A 21,481-nucleotide genomic window follows, 5' to 3' on the forward strand; every position below is an offset into this window, starting at 1 on the left:
CTGGCAGCTCCTCTCTGAGTCTTACTCCGAGGTGAAGCGCTCACTCTAACACAGTGAGTATCGGAGAACTTGCCGCACAGTTCCTCTCCCTTTTTGCCATCTTTCTTTCTCGGCTCACTTGAAGGCTCAGCACCGCAAGTAGCTGTTGTAGGATGATGCGGCCAAAAGATTTGCGCCAGGGCTCTGGCACCAAGACCTTCCTCGATGCCATGCATGGCGGTAAAGTCCACCTTGCACGCTTCATCCTGGATGCACTGGATGGACGCATTATCAACTCGAAGACGGAGAACAGCCGCACCCCGCTCATGTATGCCGTCTGCCTGCAAGACCCTGGGACCAGGGCCAAGTTCACCCGGCTGCTGCTGGAAAAAGGGGCGGATGTCAACTGCCAGGACGAGGATGGTCGCACAGCCCTGAGCCATGCATGTGAAATAGGACACCTGGACGTGGTCAAACTTCTAGTTCAGTTCAATGCTGACCCTGATATCACTGATGCCTGGGGAAACAGTGCCCTCATGTATGCTGCATTTTCTGGGCAAAGCCAGGTTTTGGAGTTTCTGGTCAGGGCTTTCAAAAGACTGGGACTGAGGCTGGACAGGACCAATAACGCTGGCCACTCAGCCATTGAGGTTGCCAGCTTCTTTGGGCACAGTCAGTGTGTCCAGATTCTGAACTTTCCCTGCAGGAGGAGTGTTGCTACAGATGATCCACTTGTTGATGCGAGTACCACTCAGGAGGGTGAGTGCCGTCTGCCCCGCAGGCTCCCCAGGCAGGTTCTGGAGAGGTTCTCCAAACAGTTAAATAATGAAGACCAATTGCCTGGGGTATTTCAGAGACAGCTGAAAATTGGCGACGGCAATGGAGTGTGGAACCGTTTCCGATGTCCCAGGAGCCAATCTCAAGAGGAAAACCATCGCCACAGCTGGGCTCTGCCTCCTCAGCTTGAGAAAAGCCAAACTGAAGGGGATCACAGCATTCTCTTCACAGCCAAGCAGTTGCAAAACTGCCACCTTAGAGAGCTAAGGGGTACTAAAACACTGAACTCTTTTCCTGAGCCAAGCCAGAAAGATGTCAGCCGAGACACTGGACTCCCAGAGCAAGCACCAGAGAGTTTTCCTCTCTGGGGCAAAGCAAAGTCATTTAACCTGGACCTTCTGAGCAGCAGAAAGCAGTCCTATCAGGGTGATGTGCGTGACATGAGCCTGACAGCCAGCAAATTAAAGAGAGCCTCGCTGCAGGATGAGAGATGCCTGATAGACAAGATGGACTGTCATGGGAACACCCAGGGCTTGACAAACGATGCTGACAAAATTGTCTCAGTGCCAAAACCTCTTTTAAACAGCAAGAATCCGCCTGTAAGAGTGCCAGAGGAGAATGTCAAATCTAAGAATGAAGAGGCTAATGATATGGCTTCACTGAGCAGAAGAGAGCAGCAGAAAAGGGGCAGCTTTGGCGCGACTGCCAGACACAACAAGTTACTTCCTGCCAGGGGAGAAATTGAGTCAGGGAAGCTCCCCAACCGTACCCCGGGGTTCGCGGGCCTGGGGACCAGACTGCTGCGGCGATTCACTGCACCCGAATTTATGAGAATGGTCATAGACTGCTCATCGGGCTCCTCGAATGGCAGGGGTCGGATGTCCCGCTCTGAAACCTTTCCTTTCTCGCACACGCACCAACAGGTCAACAGTCAGCCGAGCGTCGACAGCATCAGTGGAGTGAAGTGTGAGTTCGAAAGCTGCTCGTCTCAGTCCACCCTCGACTAGAAAGAGGACAATGTCTAACCGCAGAATTGGCTGGTAGTGGATGTTTTTTAACAGCATTTAAACTTCTGGTACTTGCTCGGCAGTAGCGCCTACATACTGAGAAAAGTAATGATTCCTCGCTTTTGTTGCAGCTTATTTGTTTTTCAATACCTGTCAATAAAAGTTGCATAAAGTGCAATTTTGCTAACCCATGTTTAAAATCATTTACAAATGAACACAATTTCAGTCTGTGAGCTGCTGAAAATGAATATTTTGTTTCACATGTATAAGATTTATATGACCTGAAATCGAATGTATTTGATATTGCTTCTGTGTTTATAATAAAAAAAGAAGAAGAAATGTATTTCGCCTAAATATTCAGTGACCGTGCACTGTATGATTCATGCTCAACATGTAATAAACACTTTAAAAGACCGGCTCATTTATCCTGTATTTATGCATATGCCAAAAGGACTCAGAGTTACTTAAATGGATACCGCTTCAGTATGCATCATTTATTGATTTGTACAAAATTAAAATGTGTAATTCTCTTTTTCATGAATGCTTCACACAGAAATAGAAATACATGAAACATGTCAACATGTATCTGTGTCAGAATACAAAGACTATGTGCAAAGTGTTTCTCAGCAGGTCGACGTCCTGCAGCATCACATGCCAGGCCTGTGTGCTTTATCTAGGCAAACAAATGCAAATACAGTCACACACATCTTCAGGAGTAACACACATACACACACACACACACACACATAAATCTTATGATTTTTAAAAAGTCTGTCACAATACAAAGAGTTAAATCAGAAGCGAACGCTGAAATGTCACCTCACACATTCATGCACTTCCTCTCGCTCGCTCTCTCACACACACACAACAAAAAAACAACTATACAGTCACATTTCAGTAAAGAAAAGTAACATTTTGAATTCGTTTCATATAATTTACTGCAGTGAGTCAGCAGGTGTAAGATCCTAATATTCAGTATTTACATTATTAATTTATCTGCTCATGGTTCAAGTCCATACCTAATAATGAAACCTTATTTGCAACTTCACATCATACAAACGACCAACAATACCTTTTGAAATAAAGAATAAATATAAAAAAGAGAAACATGGAATTGGTGGTTTTCCAGTAGCCCAATAGTAGCAGCTGGGGCTTTCATCTACCCATTTGTTATGCTAATAAAAGGAGAATTGTCTTTCACATCCCTGTTTCGTACATATTCAAGCATTCACATCAGGCCAGGTGTGCCTCCATTTGGCCATGCAAAGAGTGTGGATTGACAGATTGTTGTCCAGTTTCCACTACAGAGTGTGAGTGTGCAGAGGTAACTTTATCCCTGCCTAATAATGTCACAATGAGCTACTGTGGTTTGAGCCTAAACACCAGCTTTAAAAGCTTTACACAGCTAGCAATAATGCCCACTATGAACACTATATAGGATTTTAATAGTAGCACATGTACATGTAGTCATGTGGAATATTGATTTTTGCTATCACTTTGATATGCACCACATTGTGCTGTGTTGAATCCCACTGAATGTTACAGGAAACCAATCGATAATCGGATCGGACCGAGCTGAGAAGTGAGGGATTGCATGCTGCCTTTAACTCGCTCCTAAGATGCTTCTCTCATGCCCGAGACCATGCTGTGTCTGTCTACCAAACTTGCCGCCGTTACCCCGACAGCAAAATGCTGTCTGGGTCTGCGCCTCTGGAGCTGATAGCCCATTGGCTTGGGAGCTGGAGTTGGACCCCAGTTGCTAGTCCTCTTCTGAGGCCTGGACGGGTCAGACAGAAGGTGGGTGTTGGGGAACCAGGAGCCCTGTGGGGTCAGCAGCGGGACATGCGCTTGCGGTATTGCTCCACCAGTGGGACCAGGCACTGAGGTGAGCCGCTCTGCAGCAGGAAGGGGTGCTCCAACAAGTCAGTGGCGCTGGCTCTCTCTAGGGGGTCTCGAGTCAGCATACGGTCCAGGAAGTCTTTAAGGACTGGGGAGACCTGCACCAGGAAGAAATACAAACAACAAACAAACAACCTTTATTTGTCACATAAACAATCATACAGAGTACAACATGTAGTGAGATGCTTGTGCCCGAGCTGCGGACAGGCTGCAGACGTAGCCGCGCCATTCCAGGGCTTGGTTTTTAGCATGGGGGGTCTAGCCAGGACCCTTACTGGGTCGAGCTTGCGACTCCGAAGGTGTGTAGGCCTGCCACTACACTATCCAGCTGCTATATAGGCACATAATAGGTACGTATAAGTATATAATATAGTTGAACTCCAATGAATCATTGCAGTGATATGGTTGTGTAATTGTGTTGCATCCAGCATTTGCCAAGACACTTCAATCTGGACCATCACTGCTGCTAGCTTGCGTAAATATACTGCAGTTATCTTCAAAAAATGAGTGCGAGCACATTCGTCTGTTCTCGTACCTGACTGACGTTTCGAACAGTAGGAGCTGGCTCATCCCTCAGCCTCTTCATCGCTGCTACAGGGGTTTCACTGAAGTACGGCGGCTCTCCATCCACCATCTCAACCACCATGACGCCCATCGACCATATATCGACCTGGTAATAAACCACGACACAGGGAAAAAAATGTCTAACAGGTCTCACACTGTTGCACAGATTGCCTCTGTTGGCAATCAGTGCTACACTGGTGGTATTCATGCGAACTGAATGTGTGCCTCCTCACTTCAGTGCCATATGGCGACTTGGATATGACCTCAGGCGCCATCCAATAAGGTGTCCCCACTAGAGACTTCCTCTTAGGGATGTCCTTACTGATCTGAGCACAGAAGCCAAAGTCTGAAAGCTTGACCTGTGAGGAACAAAAACGCTTTCCTTAATTTTAATCAAGAAAGCAAAAAGAGAAAGAAAGAAGGAGACAGAAAGAAAGAAACATTTCATACCCTTCCATCTAACGTAAGTAGTATAGAGTCACTTTTGATGTCTCTGTGAATGACTCCCTGTGAATGGAGATAGGCCAGGGCTTGCAGCACAGCTTCACACACTGTAGCAATCTGCTCTTCACTCAGCCTGCAGGACAACAAATGCACACACACAGAAACGCACAGATTTTACATGAACATTTCACACTTTTACATTACTAGTTATGACGAATCAACAGCTCTTAAAGTTGAATTTCATGAATCACCGCACATTAAAGGCAACGATAAAGAGTGCAAGGTTCAAAACAACAACTCCCACGTAGCAGAGTGACGAATGAAACATGCCCGTTCCGCTGCGATGCTAATGTAGCTTTGATATAACACTAGGTAACAATTACTTTACAGAGTAAGGTTCCTCCCACACACAGCTATCATTGTAGGTTAAAAACTGTCTAAAACTATATAAGATAAAATGATTAAAACTGGGTGGATTTTTTAAATAATCTGACATCATAGTCCAGCCTGGAGAAACAGCATACACAAAGGACTCTTGATCTTGATTGTTGTGTCAATATCCTGATTATTTTAGGCTTAGACCAGCAGTGGCAGTGACAGCTGGCTCACTTTATATATCATTTGGCTTGAGAGGAAAATTTTCATCCCTTTGAGTCAAACAATCTAACCCTGAGGTCACCCTATGGAGATTGAGCCAGCCATCTGTTAGTAATATAAACCATATTGACAGCTCAAACAAACACACCCTGATAAATTTCAGCTCCCTGCTGCTGGTCAATATGTTTTCTCCCTTTTTGATGTATGCGCCGCAGCATCGGGGGATCAAATTTCTACCCAAAATCAGCCTTCCATGTGGCATATAAACACACACAAATTCAATTATTTTACTGTATTATAATTTTTCTCTGGAGGAAAGCAGCAGACGTGGCGTGCACGAGAAAACTGGATGGCAGTCTTTGCACTCCTGGGAGAAACATCAATAACTCACCAGTTGATACTACACTACCCCCTTGTGGCTGATTTAGTTATTAAATAATATAAGTTCCATATGGAATCAATGAAATACAGTTTTTTGTTGTTGTTGTTTTGTTTTTCTACTGTGGATGAAGATATTTCATTTAATGGCGTTCTCACCTGGTTTCAGAAACAATGTTAGTCAGTGCTCCACCCTGCAAGTACTCCATGATGACCCACAGCTCTTCCTCCACCAGAGCAGACTTAAACATCTCCACCACATTTCTGTGCTGATAGTCCCTCATGATGACCACCTGCAGCACAAAACATTATTTGGTGGTATAATCTTTAGAAATATAACAAACAATGTAGCCACTTATTGGTTCTCTGGGAGTAAAGATGACTGCTGCTCTGTCATTGGAATTCAGTGCCAAGCAGAAATATAGTTCATTCAAACTCCATAAAGATTACCATGGTGATGACATCAGTGCTACTCTTTCAGACTGGAAAATACCTCCAAATGATAGATGTGCATAAAAAATGGACACTATAAAGGCACACTGTGTGTCAGCTGCCTTTTTGAAGCCTCTTGGTTTTTGTCAGATATGATCATATTTGAATACAAGTGATCACTTAACCTTAATAAGCCATTGGATGTGTCACCCAGAATCAGATACCAGTTAGTGATAAGTAATACTAATAAAATATTAGACTTGCTTGTTTTTTTATTGCATTTAACAGCACGGCAAGCCAAAGCTGTCAGATAACTTCATTAAAGATGTTCAAATGTTGCTATGAAAGGCAAAATTAACTCTAGAGACCGAATCAGTTTTTTTCTCGTACCAGGCTGTAAACACTCCCCTACTTTAAAGCTGTGATTAACTCACTTAAAGTGCTTTTTTAGCGCTTAAAATGAAGCAACTGACTTCTCTTTTATGCCCTGATTGGTCCAGAGCTACAGAAGAGATTATTAAACTGTTTTTCCACAGGCTAAACAACAAAGATTAGAGATATGTTGCTGTTAATGACACTCTGTACATTATTTGCATTTGTATGTTGGATTATTTTTTTTGTACCTCATTAAAGAGTAGTTCTCGCCTCTGCTGCCGCCGCAGGTCCATCATCTTCACTGCCACTTGCCGGCCGCTGTGCTTCTCTGTTGCGATACACACCACTCCTGTGGAGCCCTCTCCGATCTTCACAAAGTTCTCCAGATAAGAGCGGGGATCTCCTTTGTCCACCACCATCTGCAGGGCCGCCTTGAACTGTTCATGTGTCACTTTAGGTGGGTCGGGTGGGGGTCTGGGTGATGGGTGTTGCGGGGGTCTGAAGGCAGGGGAGCAGGTGCCTGGAGGACTGGTGGCTAATGAGCCTGTAGGTGAAGGTCGAGGTTGGGAAGGGCTGTCTTGTCTGGGATAGGGAGGGTTGGGGCATCCGGAGTGTCTGAGAAAGGGGTCTGGTCCAGTGGGCCTCAGTCCCATATTAGGAGACAGACCCAAGGTGTAGCTGGCTGAGGAGCGAACAGTCCGCTGGGGTCTGATGCCTCCCACCAGAGGACTGCTGGTGCCGGTGGGCAGGAAACCAGAGTGGTACCTCACTGCTGATTCTCCCTGCACAATAACACAGAAAAATGGGGTGAGGTAAATTAAGAGAAAACTGAAAGGCAGTTGGCCACCTGCCTAAGGTTCTTGACCCACTTTAAAACTAAATGTAAATCAAGTTCTTCACTTTCAGTCCTTATCCACTTCACCTGATATGACTGATGTGTTGTTTTATGGCCCCAAGTGTCCTGCAAAGATCTTGGCAAACACATCTTCCTTCAACATTTACAACCTTACTGGCACCATAAACCCACATTTCATTATTTTTAGTCTAGAATTAAACCAAAGATTCAAACTCAGAACTTTAATCCTCTTTAGTGAAAAAGCCAATCAATAAGCTGCTTCACTAAAGTTCCGCAACCTAAGCATTAACATGATCCGTGATGGTTTTTTGACAACAAAATATAACTTTATTTAATGTATTCAGAGCTCATGCAGAAACATGCTGAGTAGTTAAAAATGATGTACATAGGATTAGAAATATGCACATATTGTGTATTCTATAAATAATGTATTATCGGTGCACTTAATCGCTGCAAAGGCTTACTTTCAGGTCATAGGAGGAGAAGGGCCTGCCAGGGCTGTTCTGTTGGTGCATGTACATCGGTATATTGGGTCGGAGTTCTGTGGTGACTGTGCCTTGATCTCCCTGGGGTGGCTGTACCGTCATAGCAGGGCTGTAGAAACAAGCTACAGGCCTTTGATTTGGCGGCATTCCCCTTGACAGCTGGAAATCTCTCTTCCATATCACTCTCTCCTGAGGACTGCCCATATCACTACTCATATAAGCCCCGTGACTTGGCATCTGGATGTTCTGGGACTGAGCAGGATGTGACGGGCCCTCGAGAGAGCTGACCCCAACTTCATAGGTGGACGTGGCCTTAGGCAAAATCCCATTAGGTTGCAGAGTGATGCTCTTCTTCATGCCCAAGTAGGGGGTGTTGGTCTCACTGTGGATGTTCCTGGCCCTATTCCTCCACTGTTCCTGACCCGCATCCTCCTCCTCATCGTCGTCATCCTCCTGGGTCAGACCCTCATACTGGTAAGTGTCTCCCTCGTTCACCTCCCCCAACCTTCCCAGAGACTGGGCTCTCTTCCTGGCTGAAGGGCTGCTCTTCCGCAAAGAGTTGGAACTGGTCACAGACAGACGGCTCATGTCATTGATCATGGCTGCGATGTAGTCTCCGTGTCCGATCATGCTCCCACGCACAATGGTCTGAAAGGAGAGAAGCATTTATCTGTATCACATCCTGCAAGCCATGATTGCATTATAGAAGGATTTTGGACAGAGAGGAATGAGGGTGACATAATCATCGCTCAAAGGCGAGTTAAATTTAGACTTGGGAATCTGTAAAGGACATCTTTGTCATTCTACAAAGACGGTGACTTGAATTTATTTTCCTCAGTGGCCGATTCTGACAATACACCAACAAATATACTTCGCAAATGTTTAAAGCAAAACACAAAGAAAGAGCCTTTACAACTGCTCACATGCTTTCAGATTGTCGAGATAACCGCTCATGAACTTTCTCGTGGTATGCATAACTGGCAGGCAACCAAAGGCAAATGGCCTAAGCTTGCCCTGACATAAAATCATCAGACAATCTTTAGATGTTTTGCCAGAACAGGGTTGATGTAACACTGACTGCATGGTGGTTTAGTTTAGTAGTCAGTACTCAGGGTAGAGTCATGTTCAGTTATAGTCTACTGCCTCTCCCATTTCTCTGGCTCAGTGCCATTACATCAGCACAGGGGGGGTAGAGGTCAGATGACATCTCACCTACTGTAGCACCTCGCTGTGAGGAGGGAATGGCAGGTGATAATAGCCTCTGTGCAATTTCACATGTTTTTTCAAAATGAAACTGTCTTCCCATCATGTAGAAATAATCTGAAATGTGCTGAATCTTTATTTTTCTATTTTTAGCTTTTAGGATTTTCTGTGTTTCTGATGACACTAAACCCATGCTGACTGACCTGAGTGACCTAAATGCTGGAATGACTGTTCTCATATTCCACAGCACTAATAACAATCACGTCATAGACTTAACGAAATGTTTGTGGGTTTTTTATTTTCTGGAGGGGCCATAAAAAGCATCAACGGCATGTTCAATGAAGCACAGAAATCCTGAGATTTGCAGGCTTTATCACTCACTGGCATTTCCTTTGCTGTACCTGCACTTTTTATCCCTTCTGCTTGACATCTCTGGGAAGGCACCATGGACTGTTATTAATTGCCTGCGTGGAGTAATAAATCTTGTGGCCCCTATGAGTATTCAACATTGTACAGTCAGTGTACACAGCAGGGTCATTAGCTCAGCCACATGATAGATAAGAAAGCAAAAAGATGGGGAGGGGAGAGAGCTCTCCACGTTGTTATCAGAGGATTGTGGCATTTTCTGTGACAACACTCACAAATACTTTTGCACTGACCAGCACATATTTCTCTGTGAATGAAGCTCATTACAGCTTAATGGGAATCAACGCCGTGTGCCATTCATTAGTAGTCACCTCAGGGTAAGGACAGAGAATCAATAAAGGGCTAAATAGCATACCTTCTTTGGTCTCAACTCCACCTCTGTGATCCTGGAAGGGTCCACCATGGGTTTGGGCCTTCGCAGGTTCTCTATCAAGCTTTGCCACTGTGTCGGCAGGCCCACAAAGCAGCCCCGCTTAGCATCAAAAGAGGTGTGAACTCGGTGCTCAAAATTCTTGGGCGCTGATATCTCAGGCCTCTTCTTTTTCTTTTTGCGAAACATCTTCAGGTCCAGAAGGGTAGCAGCCTGTCTGCTTCAAAATGTCCCTGTAGAAAAAAGGTAATCATCTTTAAAGAAGTTGCACCCAACAACACATTCAGTGACTGTAAACCAGACATTTAAATACAAACAAAACTCCTGTGCCACAATGATTAGAGAGTTGTTGCTGCTCTCATTTGCCCACTACTCCAGGTTCATTTAAATAAAATGTGCCAACAAATGATTCTTCCACATGAGAGAATATATATATTCAAATGGCTTTTCTAATAGCTGTGCCTGGGACGTGGATGTCCCACACTGCCTTGCTGGCTGTCACAGGCTTGCGCCACAGAGAAGAGCTCCAAGGAGAGCGAATGGATTTGTAAGCACATGTGTAATGAAGGATATCTGGTCAATTAAGGCTTATTCATTCTCTGTGCCCTTTTACTGATGAGCATGAGGCTGGGCTGGCCAGCGCCCACAGGCTTTCAGTGCATTAGCAGAATAAGTACAACACACATTCATGCACACACATATATATACAGACATAAATATACTATGGCAGGCTATCCTTCAAAGCCTTTTTATAACCGTTTTCATATCCCATCCTAATTAGTAGCTTGTGTGCCCTTGATTGCAGGGAGGGCAACTACTTAATCTTCAGATGGATGGTCCTGTATTTCTTGAGCCACTAACTCGGGTTTACTGTATATTCAGCTTTATTTTCCATTCAAGTGGGGGGGAAATAATTAAATGCATTACATCTCATTTCCTCGGCTGCACAGCTGTAAGGGGAGATAATCACTCACATTTAAGTCACTTGATTGGAATTAATACTTTTTTTAAAATAGCTCACAGCATGGAAGCCGTCTCAGCTAGCCATGCGAGGGGGATGCCAGTGCCGGTCTGCTCCTTAGTCCACTACTTCCGTCCTGATTTAAGTATTTGCGTGTGCAAATGACCAAATGTTGACATGCTAAACTAAAATAGCTAATACAGTAAAAACTACTGCCATAGCAGGCTAACTTGACCTGTCAAGCTCAAAGCACTTCTGTGGCCAACTAAATGGTCACAGAACTCTTGTTTGTTTTTGCAAAAAGTCACCCTGAAATGAATAGCCAATGCAGAGGCCTACAAGGTACCCTGAGAGGATCAGATACAATCTCCCATCATGCACTCTGAAATAGTGGGAGCTGAGAAAATTAGTTTTTCAGCCCTCTGCAAACCAGCAGGCGATCACACTGGCAGCCTTTCCTCTTTCCACCTCCGCCCTCGGACCAGCATGGCTCTAATCGGCATCAATGACGCCTGTTAAGAGATGTATTGGTAACTAACCCACGCCACACACCCTGCTGCATCGCTGCAAGGTAAAAGTAAGTCAGGCCCGCTGGTCACATCAGCTAAACCTCCACTTCATTACAGGAAGGCAGCGGTAGGATGAGATAGGCGGGAAGGAGGGGGCGAAGAAGGACTGCTAGAATAGACGTGACACTCGCCAAGGATAATTCAATCACAAGGCTAATATGCTAAGTGTCGCATAAATGCACCACTCTGTGCTCTCCCTATGTACATAATGTGATGCTGGGAAGGACTTTAATTCTATCTGACAGGGACATTATGATGTGAGGGCTCTCAGAAGGTGGGGTGAGAGGAGTCGGGGCCAAGATTACAGTCAAACCTGGATATATTAGAGAGACAGGGACCCAGTTTCTTTCATGGAGACACAGAAAGGCTTTTAAGTGCCAGTTGTGGCCCCTTTTGAATAAAAAATGCCTGCAAAAAAACACAAGCTGCAAAAATAGAAGATTGTGATCTCTGTCGTTTTTTCTCTTTTTGCACTGCATGAGAGGCTGTCTGCTTAGATAGCTGTTAAAGATGCCGATGCTGGCATTGCCCGAACAAATATTTACACATTTGCGCTCACATATTCTTTTATAAGCATTTTTATAAGCATACCAATCAATAGTCACTTGAGTAAAATGCAAACTGCTACAGTACCAGTGCAAAAAGAGCAGCTGGTTTTTATGATACTTCATCAAGTTGCATCAGTTCAAAACAGCAGAGAACAGAATATATCACAGTATTCATTATTCATACTTGACCACTGTTCCCCTCTGCAGACTCTGGAAATACAAACTAACCACTGTGGTATTAGACACAAGAAGAAACACACATGCATACTTGATTCATTCCTGGGCAGAATGAATTTAAAAAGTTGATACAATTATTGATTTACAAGCTTTAATCATATGCGACTGGCCTTAGATTGACCTCTCAGACTCTGCCGGGCTTATGACACTCCTGACAGCAATATGCTATTGATTTCTAAGCCCTAAAATATGTTTCCACAGAGCTTGACTTGCACAGTCCACCATCTCTTTCCAGTCACATCCCTCAAAACTGCAGGGACTTGACCCTATGCCTCAGTGGCTTGTCTTGAATCTATCAATGTGCTGATGCAAAACTCAGCCAGCTGCTGTCACAGACATGAAAGGAGAGCCAGGATGAGGTCACTCTTAAAATTGTGCAACATGAAGTGTTTTTCATCTTCACAACTTAATGCAGGAGCAACAAATTAAACAGATCCAAACGCGTGACCTAAAAAAAAACCCCTCACAAATCCCATCACTGAGAAATAAGATCTCACACACTGGAACTCAGCAAAAATCTGTTTGCAATAAGTATTTCTGAAGTCTGACTAAACATAAACCTTAAAAGAAAGACTCCGCAGCCTGCGATTCTCTAACACATGCAAAATACACTTATTTTTCTGCAGAAAGTAACCACTTAATCCCTTTCCCAATCCACGCTCAAATTAATATCCAATCATAGCCTTACCCCTGACTGGATGGAACTTCTTCACCTGCCAGAGTGGCTTGGCCTCTCATACCATCCAGAATTTCAACCAGGCAATCCATATGTTCCCCACAGACAACATGACAGAAGAAGAGAGAGCATGCTTTCCTTCCTCTCATGTTCAGATCACCCCAAGCAGGAGTTGCGGTTGAGTGGGAGGGGATCGAGAGATAAGAGAGATATTGGATTTGCTCGATGTTAGTGCTCCCAGCTCTGTTGAATGATTTTTTTTTTCCTATTTGCCCTGATTTCTGCTTCTATCTTTTTGTTGGCGTGCATGCAAAAATGTAATGAGTGTGCAGGTGACTGTGCTTGCAGGATTAGTGGTGTTCAGTCCCTCACTGATCTAATTTTAGGACGCATCATTTCCCCCCCTCCTCTCCCGCACTAGATGGGTGTTTATTTTGTACGGGATTCATGTCAAATAGTGAAGTGAGGGTGGGAGACGATGGAGATGAGGTAATCCTCTTTTTGTACTTGTCAATGCATGTATAAGCATAATCCAGCTATACTGAATTACAGGAGAGGGGTTACATCTATTTCATAATAGTATAGATAGCATCAAGGTCTTAAATGGTGCTTTTGGAATCTGCAGTGCAGTGTAGAGCGCTTAGAGATTGCTCTTCTATCAGCTTCATTATGATGACCGTTTTGCCCTTTGAGTGTAATGAGACTGCCTCTAGAGGGGGGGGTGGGGGTCTTGGATGGTCATCTTTTCCCCGTGCTTTGTAAAACACATACACATGCACTTACACACGCACTGTCTGAGGGCATAAAAGGTACAAGGCGCTGGACGTGACTGGACAGTACAATAGCAGTGTTTATGATTTACGTTGATGTCTTTCTCTTTGAAGTCACCTCTGCAAGCATGGAAGGACTTTCAATAGGACCTTACATGTGATGTAATAAGCTGCATTCAACGACACAGAATAACAAGACGCTAGCACTCTGATACATCATGCATGACAAAGCACTCAGAATATAAGAAACGCTGGAGAATGTCGGCATGAATCTATTAGCTCCATAAAGTAATTCTTTGCACAAATCTGGCTTTGGTTGATTGCACAGTTTTGTTTCTTCAGGCATGCTAGCTGCACTGTGCTGGAGATGACATTGTTGGGGTGTCAGTCTAACACTAGCAGTTGAACAGACTAAAATAGCTACGGTGCAATGATCATTCAAAGATGGTTAAACTTTGGTGATGTCTTGACTTTTTCTTTCGTGTAACCAGCAAGTCATTAATTCTGTGGAATACCTACGTACATGAACTAAAACAGTAATAATGATAATAACAATAATAACATTACCGTATAAAGTAGAATGCGGGTTCAAAAGTATCGATTGATTGTCTGGTTTATAGACTCACATTTGCCAATGTCCTCATTGCTATTTCTTACATAAAGCAAAGCATCGCATCTTTTCATAGTCACTCCCTTATTTTCGGTTCCTTGAGGAACAGACCACTTGTGCTTTTAGCACCTTTGGACTCTCCCAGCCGAATGAAGGCTGCTAGGTCTGACTTGTGAACAAAGATCCTGGATCAGGATTCGGTGACCCTCTGTAACCTCAAGTAGGCTGCTGCTTGAGTTGCTCTGAATTCCAAATGCTTCCCTTATGCAATATAAGCACTTACAGATGATGGTGGAACTAAGAGGGAAGAAATTACATGAACTAACTTGTTCATGTATCTTGTTAGATACACCCCCCCTGCTTACACTTACTGAACATTTACTTGAAGACAAGATCAAACTGACACTGTGTCTAATAAGTCATCAGTGTGCCTGGGACATTGTCCGAAGTTTCTCTTTCTCAAATGTAGCTCACATGCACATGTAGCATGCAACGAGAGACTGTCGGCATTAAATGCATTCTGGCTATCACTCTACCTAGTAGTGTTGCACACTTAACTGAATCTTAATCTCTGTCAGGGTTTTGGCTTCCCACAATTAAATGTGCACGATAGACTGATATCTAATATGAGTGCTTCACTTATTATACTAAGAATGCTAAGAAAAGCAGCGAGCGCTAAATCAGATCCTTGTGCCAGTCACAAGTAGCTGTTCTCTGCACCATACATGTTTCCTGGGCTGGTCTGGATGAGTAATGCTATGTTAACAGACATATAAAGAACTAAATTGAAATGCACAGCAGAAGGTGAAGAGCTGTCCTTGAAGTGGATCATCTATTATTATTTGGAAATACCTTGAATTTAGTGCAAGTGATGTTAGCTAAAAAGAAATCATATGAACAGAAAGCTATGGGTTGTGTCTGCACCGCAAACCAACACAAATGACTTATTCAACTGCCTGAAAAAACTGCAGTACCATTAATGCATGAAAGGCCAAGAAAAACAGTGTAATGCCTGCTAACGTGAATCGTCCAGAGTCAACTTAAACGTCGATACAAGTTAGCCTATTCAGGGTGTCAGCATATCCATCCAGCTCCCAAAGATGTACCGAAATCACCAAAGCAATCACATTCCATTTTGCCACAGACACGTGTTTAATAAATACTTTGAGTAATATGTAATGGACAAAAGATATGTTAGCCCTCGTAAAATTATTTTTTTACAAAGTGGGAACGTGGGTCGAGGAGAGGGATCTTACAGCTGTCAAGAAGGTTTTATTCACATAAATCATGTCAATAAGCAAATTGTATGGAGTGAAAGATGTTGTGTTATTTTTCTGCAAAGATTAATTTCTGAAGATTGATGTAAAGTAGTGTAGCACATTGTAAAGGTGAAAGCAGTACCGTTTTGCTACTAGCTGTTGTCTTTAGGCTAATAAGGCTGTAGGCAGAATGCACATAGGACAATGTGGCCCCATTTGTTTATTTTCTGAGGTAATATGCAGAATTTCTCTTTTTCTTTTCTTTGGGATTACTTGAAGAGTAAGTATGATTTCCCTAAACCAGCATCTTCTTTGGATGACTAAAGATATATTGTGTGGCTACATAGTGCCAGTTTTCAAACAGCAACTTTCTCAGTCCTTGATGTAGCTGTAACTCCGACAAAAGCTCCACTCAGGGGTAAGGACATAATGTAGAGCATACCCAAGGGCACGTGAAGTGAGTGTTATGGACTAGTTTTGGTCTAGAGTTTATCACTAGCAGTGCACAAAAAGAGTAAGCTTGCACAGAGTGTGGCCAAAATGTATCCACAGACAAACTTGACAAAGTACTCGTGGCGTTGGCATTGCTCCCGTTAAAGGTGTCTTCAGGACCAACTTTTGCCATGTTGACACGCAAACTGACAGGAGGACCCACAAGGTGAAACACATAATGAATACAGTCTTGCAGCTGATAAATATTAAGAGTTCATACCCTTGATGATTATAAAAGAGATGCAAATATAGGAAAGTGTAAAGAAAATATGGGACAAGGTTGCAAAGTGTCAGAGTAGACCCTTATGTAACCCTGGAAGTATAGGTTCCTGGTTAGATAGTCAACTGTATCCATATTGTGCTTTCACTTTTCCGTTTATAAAATGAGATATTAAGCATGGATGACCCACATTCACACAGGGAGTTCATTCATAGTGACATATCTCGGGGTCTTTCAAATGTCACATAACTCGCAGCGATGCGTCATATGCCGGCTTTCACTCAAATCTCTGGATGAAGTCGTGCAAATCTAAAATGGTAGAAGTCACTGAAGATTCTGAGAAAGTGAACGATCAAAAACGCTCGTCTGTCATTTCCTCATGCTCGGCGTAAGTAAGGAAAAGGCCCGAGGATTGGAAGTACGCAGGAAAAAAACAGTGTCAGTGCCCAACAATGTGGGCTGTCAGTTCCTTTAAGAGCAGAAATCTGCGCAGGAGGGAACACTTGTCCTGTGTTAATATTGACAGGAGGAAACAAGAAATGAGAGGTCAAGACGGGAGCAGTAAGAGTGGGGGAGGAAAGGAGAGTCCGGACACTCAGCTGCGGTGACAGAAAAAAAAGAGAAGACGGATAAATCTAGGATGGAGGAAAGAGAGGAAAAAAATACTGAAGAGGATGGCTGTAGATTTGAAGCTGTCTGCAAAAATTAACATAGACATTTGTTTTTGTCCAACTTTTTGAAGCGTAATGATGCCGATAGGAGCTCTCTCTCAGTTCTGAAGATGTAAACTGTTTTCTCCATCATCTTTTCTGCAGTAAACAAGCCTCAGTGGAGGGGATTTGAGGACAGGACAGTTGCATCAACACAGCACGTACATCATTCTGTCATCTGACATAATGGCACTGATTCTCACGGATGAGAAAATGGACAAGAAAACTAGTTTGCTCTGCCCTGCAGTGAAGAGTGTGGACATTACTGCGCAGTAAAAACTGTGGTCTCTATCTGCTCCAAACACCTTAACGTAATGACACTGTAAAAACAACGCTTCTGTTGTCCTGTGGGATTTTATGGGATGTTATCTGGATGCTGACACATCAGTAGAAAAACACAGACTGTCACGTCAGGAAATATGCATCAATATGTATGTTAAGGGCTAGAGGCAGGAGAGAAAGAAAATGCAGCAGTGACCAACACTCTGTTTAATTAAAGATCCTCTTGGCTCTCACAAGTGCTTTGAACAATTTGACGCTGTGCTGATAGAAACGTATGATCAGGCTGGACCAATGGTACGAGCCCAACTTTTCTCTCCTGGGTCTAATTTATTGATGCACTGGGACTCCGCGCATGCTTTACTGTATGCGCATGTGCTTATGAAGGCTTTGATTTATATTTTTTCCCAGCCAAGGCCTCAGCATGTCTCTCCAAGGGACAAAGCACAGTCCATTTTTAACCTCGGATTCCTTTATGGTATCAATCTGCACCAACTCTGCTGTCCTTCTCTGTCACCCAGCATGGGTGCTGTTTCAGCCTAGAGAGAGGGGGGGGGGGGGACTCGTGTCATGCTGTCCTAATTTGGACTCTGAGGATTTTTTAATCCTCAGTGCTTGACATCTCGTGGCCAGTAGCTACACTAAGCTGGTAAATGCACAGCTCCCCCGCCTTCACCAGCATGAACATGTCACAGACGCTCCTGAAAACAATCGTGAGCCCAGCATGGGTCGCTGGGGCATCGCAACAGCACCTGCGTGCCGAGATCAAGTGTGTGAGAGGTCCGTATCACTTGCTGTCCTGTCGGCGTCCTGAAGCGTGTGTTTAAGTCTGTTTGTTTTACTGTGAGCCTGTAAACCTGCACGATGGGCAACACAAAACAAACACCAAAATATAGACTTTACAGAAGAGCGCACGTCACCCTGAGTGAAGCAGATGTCCAGCTGTGTGTGTGTTTGTGTGCATTTGTGTGAACCAAAGAGACCTTCTCTGTCACATCCCCTACCCTTTCGCTGCTCTTTCTCTTCCTCTGTGAATATCGATGAATGACCTGAGTCACAAACAAGAGCTTTTTTTTTTGACTTGCAGAGCCTCAGTTACGTATCAACAGACTAAAAATAAAAAATTTCAAAAAACACACAGATTTCAATCAATACTAAACTTATGAGCAAATCACCCCTTATGTGCACAGATAAGATCAGATGTCGTCTCAACTCACACATGTAATCATTAACAGTAGCGTTGTTGTTATTATTTCTTCTTTTAGTAGCAAGTGCGAGAAGTGCTGCGACAGCATCATTCACAATGAGTGCACTGGCAATGCTAAGTGGGCTAAAACAAACAATCTATACACTTCTTTAAAACACCTTCACCTTAGATTGATTTCCACAGAGGACTTAGCATCTAATAGCAGACTAATAGAGAGACTTTACAAATCTATTTTTTCCAGAGTACTGACCAGATTTCTTGTTTCTTAATGTGCTCAAACTCAGTACAATGCAAACATCGCATCCCACGTTCATGCAACCCCTCGTACAACAGGTTTTCTTTATGCTAGGAAAAGACGTCACGTGTGAGTCTCCTTTATCGTGCTTATTCTTTCCACAGCATCCATCTACTGAAGTATGTATATATGTGCAGTAGTAGAAGCTTGCACTGGTACAACTAAAAATATCACCTGAATTCACATTGGTAAAAACAGGAAGCATCTGTGTCCAGAGTACTCATAATAGTCATCCTAGATTTATCAAGTGTGATCCATCTTAAGAGAGACAGCATTTTAGGGAGTGCTGAATCCTTTTTTGTGAAATCGGGGTTGAGGACAGAAGAGACAGGAGGAGGAGACGATGTTGGGATTTTAAGGAGGAGGGGTGAGCAGAAGGTGAAGGCTCCTCTTTTGAGATGCAGTCCATCACTGAATACATCCAGCAAACCTCCCCACCACCGCCACCACATCTGCACCTGGCTGCACTGGCTTTTGCTCCACATCCTCTTTCTCTTCCTCCACCACGACTGATGCCTACCGATGGCATACACTAGCCTGCTCTTTATCAATGACGTTAAGCCTCTTTTTTTTTGCCCCCCACCCCACTTTACCCCACTCTCCTCGCTGTGAAGAGAGAAGATGGGGCTCTGGAGGGATAAAATCATTGTTAGAGAAAGACACCAAAAAAAAATCAGTCATTCTCCCTTACCTTGCTGTCCAGTGAAGAGGAGAGCCTCTCTCCTCCAGGAAGGTTTGGAAGCGAGAGTGTGCACATACACTCACATCCACTATTATGCACTGCTCGCTCACGTTCACACACACATTTACGCTCGCACACGGACCTACACGCTCTCAAGCTCATGCACACAACGGCGAGGAGGGATGGCTCTCAAGCGAGAGCACACTGCAGGCTGCCGCTTGCCTGGGAAAGCCTGATGCGTTCCTCCCTCCGGGCAGAAGCACACACTGCCATCTCAAAGGCTCTTTGTTGCGGCCGGTTCATCCCCAGCTCTGTGGCTGAGTGCTGATTCGTGTACCGGTGCCTGCTCCCGGGGACAAGGGGGTGTCCGTACAATGGATGGACAAAGCCATGAAAAAGAAAAGCAGCATCCAGGAGGAGAGGAATATCACAGCACCATGTAGCTCCTTCCATCCACCCCCCTTTTCTCTCCTTCTCCTTCTCAGGCTCGCTGTCTTTCTCCTACAGACACACACACACACACTCCCTCCCACCTCCCTTTCTCTCTTACTCTATTCCTCCTCCTCTCTCTGCCTCTCTCTTTATCACTTCCCTCCTTCTCTGCCTCCTCCCACTGCCTCACTGGGCTGCAAAAGAACTGATAGCAGCATGTGCCTGCGCCCGTGTGCCGGTTTCCAGTGACTGTAAGGAGAGGAGAGCTCTTCAACACCTCATCACCTGGGATACCTTTCATCCCCCACCCTCTCCTCTCCTCTCCCCTCCCCACCCACCATCTCTCTGCCTCTCTGTCTCCTTTGCACGTAATGTGGGTGACACGAGAACACGAGGGTGCTGCCTTCACCCGGTGCACTGATGTTCACTCAAATGTATTATCCATGAAATGACATGGTGCGGGAGATGACAGATGGCAGAGGAGGGGTTGCTGTATGTACCGATGCTTGTAAAAAGGGGTGTGGGACTATCCCTGTAGAGGGGCTTCGATCCTCATCCTTACACTGTCTTTCGAGTCTATCGTGACCCAAAAAACCCCCCAAAATCATTGCGAGTGAGGACACTGAAACTAAAGTTACAGCCACACTCCTGCATCTGATCCGGCATCCTCATTATTTGAGCGAAACATTTCCCCTCTCCTTTTACCACAATCATTTCCTGAATAATTTATACAGAAGCTAAGACCAGGCACGAAGAAGGAAAATGTATTAGGGTCAAGTCATGCAGAAACTGCCTGCAAGAGTGAGCCACATTTAGGGCATATGTGTAATACATGGCATTTTGATATGAAAGGCACTACGACAGGCTTAAATAATGGTACCCCCCTCCCCCTCCCCCCACACACACATCAAATAAAGTGAGGTGAAAAACGACTCCACTAAACCAATCTGCATAACAGTGACAGATTTTCCTGTTAGGGGTATGGCAGACACAACCCCTCCCTCTCTTTCACTCTTACTAGTCAGCATCATTGTCACAGATATTAACTGGTGTGGTGGTCTTCTTATAGTCATGATTTCCTTTGAGTTCATGAAACGGTAAAAGATAGATTAAAATGCACAAATATGGTGATCACAAAAACTACTCCATTTTTTACCAGGGCTATCTGAGCTGAGGTTGCTTATTTATCCTTATCTCTGCTTGCCCAGTATGAAGGAAAGCTGCGCAGGTCAAAAGGTCAATAAATGAAACATGTCTTCCTGTTTCCGCGAGAATGCACAGAACCACACAATTTTGCTTCGGTGGTTTAGCGCAGACATAAAAAGAAAGCTACTGCTGCACTGTTAGGTAGATATCATTTTTCTACTTGAAGATGAAATTTATTTAATTATCACTTTCTTTTTGTATATATGTATGTATGGAGTATTTTAAGAGTGTGTATTGTATTGCAATAAAAGGAGAGACTAGGAGATGTTATAAATTATTTTTACATGTCATCTTCACTAAGCGGTCCTCTAAACCCGGCGCTCCTCTCGGATAAATAGTGTAAAAGTAGCTTGTGATGTAAAACAGATTTTACAATGACAATACTGGTCTTAAACCACAGTGTCATTAAAGTGAAAGCCCCAAAGCTGCATAAGTAAGACCACTTTAACTCCTTGCATTTCAATTCATTCTATTGTTTAGCATGAATATGTAGGAATTACACAGCAGGCTACCGGGGCTCAGAGTATTAAGCTAAA

At 44.0% G+C, this 21,481-nt stretch overlaps 2 protein-coding genes across 3 annotated transcripts; one reads left to right on the forward strand and one right to left on the reverse strand.

Moving 5' to 3' along the window:
* Window positions 1-2,177, forward strand: ankrd63 (ankyrin repeat domain 63). Its single transcript, XM_005453328.4, has one exon. The coding sequence runs from the start codon at window positions 153-155 to the stop codon at window positions 1,761-1,763; it is 1,611 nt and encodes a 536-aa protein (XP_005453385.1). The 5' UTR covers window positions 1-152; the 3' UTR covers window positions 1,764-2,177.
* A 65-nt stretch (window positions 2,178-2,242) lies between these two features.
* pak6 (p21 (RAC1) activated kinase 6) lies at window positions 2,243-19,861 on the reverse strand. Of its 2 annotated transcripts, none has more exons than XM_003447823.5 (9): window positions 19,317-19,861; window positions 9,778-10,025; window positions 7,773-8,441; window positions 6,701-7,234; window positions 5,805-5,938; window positions 4,677-4,803; window positions 4,460-4,585; window positions 4,198-4,332; window positions 2,243-3,760 (listed from the first exon to the last, which is right to left on the reverse strand). In XM_003447823.5, the coding sequence occupies exons 2-9, from the start codon at window positions 9,979-9,981 to the stop codon at window positions 3,593-3,595; spliced, it is 2,097 nt and encodes a 698-aa protein (XP_003447871.1). In that variant the 5' UTR covers window positions 9,982-10,025; window positions 19,317-19,861; the 3' UTR covers window positions 2,243-3,592. The 2 variants fall into 2 exon arrangements, with proteins under 2 accessions (XP_003447871.1, XP_005453386.1); XM_005453329.4 differs by lacking the exon at window positions 19,317-19,861 and adding an exon at window positions 12,796-13,099 and having other exon boundaries at window positions 3,593-3,760.
* Between the last annotated feature and the right edge of the window lie 1,620 nt (window positions 19,862-21,481).

Source organism: Oreochromis niloticus, linkage group LG19 (assembly GCF_001858045.2).
Source record: "Oreochromis niloticus isolate F11D_XX linkage group LG19, O_niloticus_UMD_NMBU, whole genome shotgun sequence".
NCBI lineage: Eukaryota > Metazoa > Chordata > Actinopteri > Cichliformes > Cichlidae > Oreochromis > Oreochromis niloticus.

Coding starts and splice junctions, on each gene's coding strand:
- ankrd63 (XM_005453328.4), top strand. CDS start 153: ATGATGCGGCCAAAAGATTTGCGCCAGGGCTCTGGCACCAAGACCTTC.
- pak6 (XM_003447823.5), bottom strand. CDS start 9,981: ATGTTTCGCAAAAAGAAAAAGAAGAGGCCTGAGATATCAGCGCCCAAG. Junction 8,442..9,777: donor TGGAGTTGAGACCAAAGAAG/GTATGCTATTTA, acceptor CTCTCCTTTCAG/ACCATTGTGCGTGGGAGCAT. Junction 4,804..5,804: donor AACATTGTTTCTGAAACCAG/GTGAGAACGCCA, acceptor GTTGTCCTGCAG/GCTGAGTGAAGAGCAGATTG.